At 29.6% G+C, this 10,909-nt stretch overlaps 1 protein-coding gene across 1 annotated transcript; it reads right to left on the bottom strand.

The window, feature by feature from the left end:
* Positions 1-3,019: 3,019 nt before the first annotated feature.
* Positions 3,020-5,408, bottom strand: LOC148303478 (uncharacterized). Its single transcript, XM_088269877.1, has 2 exons — positions 5,342-5,408; positions 3,020-4,028 (listed from the first exon to the last, which is right to left on the bottom strand). Exons 1-2 carry the CDS (start codon positions 5,354-5,356, stop codon positions 3,273-3,275), a joined length of 771 nt encoding a protein of 256 aa, XP_088126003.1. The 5' UTR covers positions 5,357-5,408; the 3' UTR covers positions 3,020-3,272.
* Positions 5,409-10,909: the final 5,501 nt, after the last annotated feature.

Raw genomic sequence — 10,909 nt, 5'->3', positions numbered from 1 at the left:
AAAGGCAAAGTTTTTTTTAGTTTATTTTTAATTTAATTTATTTATTTCATAGATACATACATTTTTACTATATGTATAACGGCTCTTCAGGCATGGCCTGTGTTGAGCCAAAATACTTATTTGTTAATACAATTTTTTTTATTTATTATTGTTATTTTATTATTATTAGATTATAAACATTACATAAATAGATACAATAACAATTTACAGTATAAAGGTTTAACAATACAATAATTACACCTGAACTTTAATTAATTCTCTTTCTACCTTTTTTAGATGGGAATTGCATTTATTATTTACCTTGCTTATTATGTACAAGGTTTATAGATCATTTAGTGGATTTTTGTTTCTTCTAGCTAATTAAATATATTTTTATTTGAATCTGTGTTGGGAACAGGAGGGATAATCTAGTGTGGGTCAAATAGGAACTTCTCAGCATTTGCTCATTGCTGGGAGGAAACCACGTAAAACTCCTCAGGAGAAGGCGGACTGTTGACTGTCATCAGCAGACCTTCTCTTTCTACCTTGTCCCTTCCAACGAGAAGCAACAATCGACGGACACTTGTTAATGACATGATCACTACTGGAATTAATCAATTAATTCTGGTTTAAGTTTTTTGTTTTAAGGTTTTGACCTCCATATACTTTATTTACTAAAGTTTTGATTTCCCTATAAACTTCATGCTTTGGGGTGGTATTACAAACGCGCTAACTGCGTAGTGTAGATATATCTAACATAACTATTTTTTTCTATAAAAAAACAATACTTTCTTTTTCGGTAATTATAACGTCCCTATAATTCGAATCAATGACTGGTTTCTAGTCGTAGCAAATTAATGTCCAAAGTGAAGATTCCGACTTCTTGTTTATAAATCCATATCTTTCTACTTCATCAATATTGAACGCACAAATAATAATATAACGGTTCCATTCGTGATTTTTATTCACCGATCTGTATTATTCGCTTATCTGCTACTATTGTCACTTAAACTGACAGATATAAAATGATTGATGACATTAAATTAAATAATGCTACTGATCATATTTGCAATAGTTTCATGACAACTTTGCAATAATGTATTTTCTGTACTTTTGTATATTTTAGTAGAACATAATTATACTATATGAATCATCATTTGTTTTTAATTAAACAATATCTAGAGATAAAATAAATATTTATTGGTTTTTATATCAATATAACTGTCTGATTTGTGAAAAAAAAAATTGAAAAAAAACTCGGTTTTCTTGTAAATAAACAAAAAAACAATTCACAACATTTTGAGTGGGTCCAAATACTTGTTCACAAAATCTGGATTATGTCAAATTACAGTATTTATTTTCATAACACCGTGATCACTTAAACCAGCTCAAACTTCCATATTCTTCTTCATCTTTGATGAGATGTAAAAAAAAATATGATTTTTTTAAATGACATCAAATAAAATCAAACTTTTAGTCAAAAGAACTTTTAATAAAATATAACTTCAAAAAGCTATACAACCTGCTTCTATTATCCGTAAAGTCATTAAATAACGAATCTATGTATAAAAGAGTTATTTATAATAAGAAAATGGCGGTGGGTAGATTTGAAATTTCGTATTTCCGGTCATGTCATCTACGATTGCATAAAATAAAATAATAAAATGATATTGCATAGATAAAATTTATAATCAAATAATTTAAGCACGGGAAACCCAAGAGAACACATTATTGTACATTTGAAAAATTAAATATTTATTTGATGAAAAAAAATAAGGTAAAACCATACATTTTCGTTACCTTACTATGTATGCTATTGAGTCATCTCCATTTTAGAAAACTTTACAAGACCTTGATATTACATGTTTTCTTAACATATTGAAAAAATCTGATGACCTAATATATAATATTCGTTATTAACGATGTATGCGAATACTTGATTTGTCAATATTTGTTTAGAAAATCATTAAAATATGTGTTTTGAGAAAATCTCGTAAAATTTGGTAATAAGAAGATTTTTTGAGCAATAAAACTAAAAATATTTAAAAAATAATTCATAATTCATAATGGCAACGAATATATACGTACATTGCTTAACGACTCGTATTATAGACTTTTCAACTGTTAAGTAAGAAGAAAAATTTAATTGAAAAGTCAAAGATTTCTCTCTGCTTAGGAAGCATTAATATTTCAAACAAAAGACGTCTTTATGTAGGTGTAACATAGCTAACTTAATGGAGAGAAAACTTTCTTTAAATACTAAAGGTGTTAAACGGTTTTAACTCAAGTTCTTGCCCGTATTTCGTACACATATTTAAATAACCCTTCCAACCCAGGAGACGTTTAAATATATTTAGTTAAATATTCGTTTTCATTTAATGAATGTTATAAAATTGGAAATTTTATGAATTAATCAAAGTGGGTTTAAGAATATTACATCGACGATTTGTTTGAAAATACCAAAGTCGTTCAAATGGAACGTTTTAAAATAAAGTTAATTTCAGCCCTGGTAAAAAAAGTATCGAGAAGATGCGTTGACATTTGAAAATATAAAAACGGAATTTTAGCAACGTGATCATAAATTGTATTATTACTTTACCATTGCATTCGACAAAAAATTATTCATGGGTTAAAATCGTGGGACGTTTCATCGTCATTAATCAGGAGATGTACATTTTTTGTTTTCAAATAAAACTTTATAATGAATTCAGTTGCAGAATGTGTCAAATCGGGATATCTCTTGGTCAAACAAAGAAATATCGTAACTTAACACCTACTTATATTTAAATATGCAAATATGGTGTTAATTCAAATCGAGGTGTTAGTTTTCAAAATGTTAAGATGAGAAAGCTTTCACTTGGTAAATAGTGAAAGCTGACAACTTTTGTTTTTTTCCATGTGAAAAGGGTTTTAATTTGTTATTTGCATAGCGTATATTAAGTATGCAAATAATTTAAAATCGGGAAGCGACCGTCAATCACCCGTAAACGTAAAAAAAGAAAGTGGTATTAATTGAGGAAACAAGAGGAAAACAAGCGTAACAATGTTAAACTATTTATTCAACTTCGTTCGCATAGGTATAAAAAATATGTACAATTTTTACAAGGAAGTATCGCAATGTTGGCGCAGTGTTACGAAGACGAGATTCAACTATGGCGGTACACCGTGCGTTACTAAGCACGGTTCGATTGGTTGACGATCATCTGTTGCACCTCCCTCATGATAAAAGTAAGACTTCATTCAAAGTTTGGTGAAATCGATTCTCTAAACATTTTGAAAGTCTGTTGGACGATTTAGTAAGGTCCTGATCCGCCAGGTGCGCCATAGTTAGAGCTGGGACCGCTGGATCCGATCACACTTTGTGAGCTACCAGAGCTGATGACGTTGGATATAGATCCGGAGTTAATAGACCCCAGTCCAGACTGGATATCGAGTCCTCCACCGCCGTTGTTGAACGATCCGATGTTTGATGATCCGGTTCCTCCAATATTTCCCGAATCCTTTTGGGTCTTGTACTTGATGAAGTAGACTTCGGGTTTGGAGGGTTTGGTCGGAGCGAATCCGGCCAAAGATAGAGCTTCTTGTTCATCGGGTTTCTTGACGAGTACGTAGACGATCGTCTTTTCTTGTACTTCTTGCTGTTGCTGCAAGATCTGTTGGGATATGGCAGGGGCGGTCGGAGCCTTGATGAAGATGATCTTGTAGTTTTTGCGCGGGGCTAGAGCCTGAGATACGAAGTTCTTCTGTTCTTCGATGGGTTCTGGTGGTGGAACATGGACGTAGATGTGTTTCTGGATGATGGGGGCGAGTTGCTGCTGGGGTATGAACTGTTGCTGCTGGGGTGCGAACTGTTGCTGTTGCACGAAGGATCCTTGGACTCCCGAAGCGGATCCGAAGGACTGCTGGTTGAAGGATACTTGGGACTGGGACGAGCCTACGTTGAAGTTAGGCTGGGTGTATTGCGGCAGGGGGAGTGGTTGCGGCCTCTGGTAGTTGTAGCCGCTCGGTGGCTCGGGACGCGCGTGTGCGACCGCCGCTAGGGCTATCACCTGGAAATAGATTCATCATAATGATATCATATATAACAATCATAGCAGACTTTGCTGATGATTCATATCTATCACGGTATAGCTCCGTTAAAACGGTAGTACATTGTGTTTAATTTACGTGGATGTCTACATATTTTTAATACATGATTATTTTTATCAATAACTTGATTTCTATTTGTTTTCACGAATCTTTATATGTTCTCTTTATATTTATTTTCAAAAATAATTGGAATTTATACAAAAATATTTTGTTAACTTACTAATAAATTTAAAAAAATAACTGACGGATAAGACGATTTTAAGGAGTTTTATATTGAATTACTAATTTAATTATAAATTTCATAATTTAACCGGTAACTTTTAGTCAAGTTGTGACAGCATTGCGGACTTCTGATTAAAGGTTCGATTCCTCACACTGCCACAACTTGATATTTTAATTTTCTCAAACAACATATTTGAAAATAGTTTAAAAAAATAAATGCCACTGAAAATGACAATTTTTTATTTATTACTTTTAGGCTTTTTTTTCTTCTTATTTAAATTTATTTTAGTAATCTAACAAAATTAACGCTAGACTTTATGCAATTAATAATATCTCCATTCATTGTTTTATGCGTAAGCATGACGGCAAAAGTGAAAAAAAAAACTTTTTTCTCACGAGTGCACGCAATCGATGCACATGACTAATTATAACTGTCGGGGATATTTCCGTATGATTATTTTTTTTATTCTATCGAAAAAATTAATAAATTGCGTAAACCGAATTTTTATTAATGTGAAAAATTAGTGCTGCTGTATAGTAAGGGAATCTAATAAAATGAAATGAAAAACGGCAAACGAGATTTAATATTTAATATATACACAGTTTTTAATAGTCAGTATTTCAACAAAATACATTTTTTTGTTGTTAAATCAACAATGATATAAATCTCTTTCCTTTTTTTACATTTTTTAAAGTTAAGAACGGTCTTAAAAATTTGAGTAATGAAATGTAGATTATATTTTTTCCGTTGGTTGTGAGAAATTGGCAGCTTTTATAATACTCAGAATTGACATTTTTTTAAATGTAGAAAGCTGATTTTTTCTCATTTATTTAAAATTCCACTCAAAAAATAATCACGAGAATTCATTTCATTTTTTTGTTGTGCAAAATATTCGTTCAGAAATAAACACTAAAAAAGGAGTAGGCACAATTTTTTTTCGTAAATGTCCATTTTTCAATGAATTCACTTCACTTTGATTTGACTACTTTATGCACTTTTCACTACGGGTCGGGTTTTTTATTAAATGTTTAAAAATATTTTTATCCTTACCAAAAATATTTTCATGTCTATTGGTTGTTGACGACTCCTTCTCAAGCGAGTTATCACAAAAACTGATGCTGTTTCCTCTACCTTTTGTGGTTATATACTTTCTCATAATATCCCCACTTTCCATTACAACCACGGAGCGATGTTATGGTACCACACCAAAAATCCAGTCAGTGGCTCTCCTGAGCATCTAAACGGGAAATAATCTCACGTAAAACAATGGCTCCGCGTTAAAAGTATGTCGTATTTTGAAGCGGTCATTCTATTTATTAACATACAAAATACACCTTTTGCGTACATCATCCTTACGTACATAAATAATAATTATTGTAAATAAAGAAGGACATTTGCATCTTTTGTTTGAAAAATTTCATACAAATCTAGAGAAATTTCTTTCTCTGTTTAACATGCATTAAATAAACGGAAAGTTATACAACACTCACCTTTTCCTTCATTGTATGTTTTATGGAATATCACTTAAAATGTTAAAGAAAGTAAAACTATTACACTGGGAAACTCCTGGATAACATTATACCAAACCTATATTTCATCCGGCAATTTTCCTTATAACATGTGCGATATAAAATATATAAACATTTTACTCGTTTTGATGTACGAAAGAGTAAAGGCTTAGTAATATATATTTTTTAAAACTACTATTTCTCCGTTACAAATAAATAACTGTCAGTAATTATTTTATTCCTGAGATGTGTTGAATTAGTGATTAATTCTAACGATTCATGTCAAAATCTTCTCAACCTTCACTTTGTAAACAAACGATGTCTTTGCTCAGTAGCCAATGTGTAAATTACCACACTACAGAGCTGGACAAAAATATTTTTTTTTAAAACTTGATAAGTATATAATTTTTTTTATTATTTTTTTGCTAATAAATTTTGGAAATAAAACAAAAACTTTGTAAAAAAACAAAAATTTAAATTATTGAAAAAGCATGTATTTCATTTATTTTTATGTAGAATTAGATTATTCTATAACACGTATTTTTTAGGGAGAATTTCGCACTCGACCCGTCTCATGTTCACTCATAATTTTATTTTTTTAGTAACAATGTTGATTCAATATATTTTTCTTGCGAAATAAGGCTGAGATAAAACATATTATTAAAAGTAACCAAAAATCCAATATTTGTGTTTCGGTGTTTTTTTAAAAAAAAAATATATTACGTATTAAATATTAAATATAAAATAACATCTGAGGATTTGTTTTCATCATATGTGATAGAAAATATGTTATTCACGTCGATGATTTACTATCAACAATATCACTTGATTTTTGGAGCTTAAAATTGAAAACTTTTTCATGAAAATGACTTCATTTCTGTTGGAACATCAACAGTATCATTGAAAGTCGTTCAATTCGAACAAAAATTTGAAGAAAAAACAAACAAAATAGTTATTAAAATCTACAAGAAGTGTTTTCTATAAAAATCGATAACGATTCATTTTTTGCGAAACGAAAAACAGTCAATAAACGTATTTCTGTTATGACTCGTTATAGAACTGATATTATCCCACCAGTTTACATAATTTTTAGTGTTCCATATGTTTAGCGGTGCTTTATGTTTTCAAAAAGTGAAATGATGTATTTTCATTTAATATACTCAGGAAAAAAATGTGCAAATTGGAACTATTTGCACTAATAATAAAAACCAACTGTCATATTGGCGTTTTCTGAACGAAAGATAACATAGAGAAACTGCAGAAATAATAAATTATGTTATTAGACCCTAGATTTTTCGGATATCAAGATATATGTTATATTTACTCGTAGATGTCTTTTATGGAAAGCCCTGGAATACAAAGATATTACTAAATTTATCAAATTTTCTACTCACCCCTGTTAAACATAACGCAACATAACGTAAATTTTAAATATATAAGATACAGAATAACGATAATTTGATGGATCAAAAAAATGGATAAAGGCAGGTATACAGATGATGAGGATCTGGTAAATCTCATAGGAATAACACTGTAATGTTTCCCATAAATTGTTTAAGAAAATTTGCTACGATAACGTCTAAATATCTTTCCTTTACTTATCATGAAACGAAAATAAATTGGCAAAATTTCTTTTAGGACCGATTAGCTTTGAACGCATCAGAAAAAAATAAGATTTTCGTTCACGCGATAGTTATAAGGCAATTTATACATAACATTTGAAATAAAAGTTTTAATGTTTATGCAAACACTTTTTATTAAAATTATCTTTTGTAAATAAATGGACGATTAAAGGAAAAATGGAATAATTATAAACAACTGTAGAATCTCTATATTTCGATCATGATTTCGAGACTGAAGAAGTCATTTTTGGTCATCCATATATTTTTTTAACTGTTCCCAAAAATAAAATAATCCACACATAAGTAAAATATTTTTTGCACGTTTTAAAATAAATTAAATTTAACTTTCTCTTATTCGTACTTCAGAATTACTTTATGAGAAACGAAATAAAAATCTTTCGATAATACTAATTTTAATTACTTAAAATAATAAAACATACGTTTTTCGGGAATGGTACAACCGTGAGGAGCAAAACCGATAGCCTAATCTTTACGTAATTAACTATGTACGTTTGAAGAAGCAATGAATGTAGGATTCAGGACGCAATTGTTAGGGTAGAGAATTTTTTTTTTAAACCTATTGATTAACTACCCACACCTGAAAGAAATCCTAGACCACTGCATGTATAACACAACACACATATTTGACTGGCTTAAGTGATTACTTAAGCCAGCCAAATGCCTGGTCGTAAACCCGCCAGACTTCCATCTTCTTTCATATAAAAATGACAAATGTTATTTAAAATTGAGATACCTATAACAATAAACAAAACTTTTCTTAATAATTTAATTAATTTAATTAATAGTGCATTGTAGTATTTTAACTTATATTTTACTCTTATATATTATAAAATAATGTATACATAATATAACGTCAATATATAATTAATTATTAGCATTTGTATTTTAATTGTATTTGAATTAAAATGTATTTTTGATTGAAACATTAATAAAAATATTCGTTTTTTAATTAATTATTTTTCTTGCATTAAACATACTCTTGGTATCTCACCGTACATTTTTAACCCTTTGTACATTAAAAAATTCAGCGATCGTGAAATGGTAATCATAATACATTCCATTCCTATTTCTAATTTATAAATTACGGACATCACTTTTAAATACAATATTTGGCACTAGATAATAAAAAAAATTGAGAACATTACAAACAAGTATTTTTTAAATTTATATCAATCCAATTAAGCGTCCTTCTCGTTTCTTACATCTTGTATTTGTTTTATTTTGTTCGAACCATAATTCTCATTGCTCAATTTTTTCATCACTAGCAGCTTCCTGAGATTGCCTTCACTGGCTGAATACGTGACTATAATTATGCAATGTTTAGGCTCCGCGACATTTTTCATTGCTGATATTTTTTTGCGAAACGTATGTGTGAATATTTTTGACAGTACGACGTACGTGTTGTACACGCATACTCGTTTATCTCACTATGAAGTGCTAACTGATGAACTATGCCAATTGCAAAACTCAGCATCCGTTTTGGAAACACTTCCAGCCTTCCTTTCACTCGAACCTTTCTTCTATGCTATTCAAACATAATCAGCGGGTAAAAAGAAACAATTTTTAATGAACCGCAGTGACTAAAATGTATCCTGCTATTGACCGCTCCGATTTCTATACCCAAGTAACATTTGGGTAAAGAAATGACTCAAACCTACGTCTCGTACTTTACAATAAATATACGTACTCTACAACTACTCGTATTTTACAATAAATATGCCTTCTTTACAATAAATATACGTACTATACAAATACTCGTACTTTACAATAAATATACCTTCTTTGCAATAAAAATACGTACTATACAGTAAAAAGTACAATTAAAAACAAACAGTTTTTAACGAAATGAACCTTTAATTAATGAAATCTCACGTCTCAAACCTACTTCTTTCTACTCGGACTATACAATAAATATGCCTACTTTACAATAAATATGCGTACTATACAAGATAAAGTTCAGAAATCAACATTTAATTTATCTGAAACATTACGTCGCTAAGGGGAAACTCGCAAACATCCTATTTATCTAGCGATCGGCCGTGCGATGAGCCAGACGTATCTCCAGGCACCTTTTTTTGGAATATATTTTGGAAATCGATTTTTTAAAGAATATAAATTGAAAACTATATATATTTTTTCACTTAATATTCCTAATTCTTCTTTTCAAAGCCATTATTTAACTATTTTTTAGTTATATATTAATCTTTTTTTATTACTAAGGATGAATATTTCTTCATAAATATTCTAATTCAGAAAAATATTTTCAGGGATGGAAAATTTTATAATGATATGGTATGATAATATGGAATTTGCACTAAAATCAATTTTATAAAATCAATTTCGGGTTGGGTCTCGTGGTTAGTGACGCGGACTCTTAAGTCAGAGTTTCTAGGTTCGAACCCACTCTACCACAATTTGATACCTATTTCTAATAATGAGCCGCTTAGGCTCAATGAAATTGTATGAAATTGAAATATTTGTGTAAATAATAAAAACACAAATCCTTACTAAAATCCTAACTTAACTTATAAATAGATAACTGGAAATTAATTGTATATATTAGTCACTTAGGCAATTGTGATAATTATTAGGTTTAAATAAAATTATGTTGCGATTTATCGTATATTGGGCCTGAATATGTTAACTTCCGCATGGAACGTATTCACTACTGTACTACGTATTCGTTTAGATATATTTTGTATTTTATTTCGTAGCCAATATTGTTCCTGAACTTAATATTCAAGACATAACGGTTACAAAATGAGCTGTTAGTTAGCCACTACTCTACCAAATTCGAGAGTGAAAACAATTATGTTAATCCTAGATTTTACAATCTGTTGCATATTCATACCCAAGATTCACGAAGATTATAATATCGGTTACGGAGTTTGTAGCCAAGACAAGTATAATTAGGCGGAGACTTCACAAATTTTGAGTTTCACATTATCTATATAAATTAAATTGAAAAAAGTTGACATCTCAATCTAGATTTATTTATTTATTTTTTGAAAACATATATATATATATATATATATATATATATATATATATATATATATATATATATATATATATATATATATATAACGTGGTAATATTTTCCTTTTGAAAATTAAGTGTAAATAATATGTAAAGTGGGTGTATAATAATAAAATAAACAATGTGTTGCTTTGTAATTAAAGAAACGACAATAAAAGTTTATTCTTAATTAATCTTTACAATAATTTTTATATCTATCTGATTCTGACAGTTAATAATATATTTTTTGTATCGGATCTCTTTTGTTTAATTCTGTGCGACGCATGCGACATCTGTGGTAGAACTGTTTTATGTAGGTACTTTTTGTAAGTACTTAATAAAATGTATAGGTAGGTACCTAGTTATTTTATTACATCTCCCCCCTTGGGGAAGAAAATTCATAGTAAAATTTTCATTCGTCCTCCGGATCATCTCCTTGAAGTGAAGGG

Source organism: Brachycentrus maculatus, unplaced genomic scaffold (assembly GCF_059751285.1).
Source record: "Brachycentrus maculatus isolate JH-2025_06_01 unplaced genomic scaffold, ASM5975128v1 h1tg000367l, whole genome shotgun sequence".
NCBI lineage: Eukaryota > Metazoa > Arthropoda > Insecta > Trichoptera > Brachycentridae > Brachycentrus > Brachycentrus maculatus.
The sequence above is the reverse complement of the archived record's forward strand: the minus strand, read 5'-3'. Positions and strand labels throughout refer to the sequence as shown.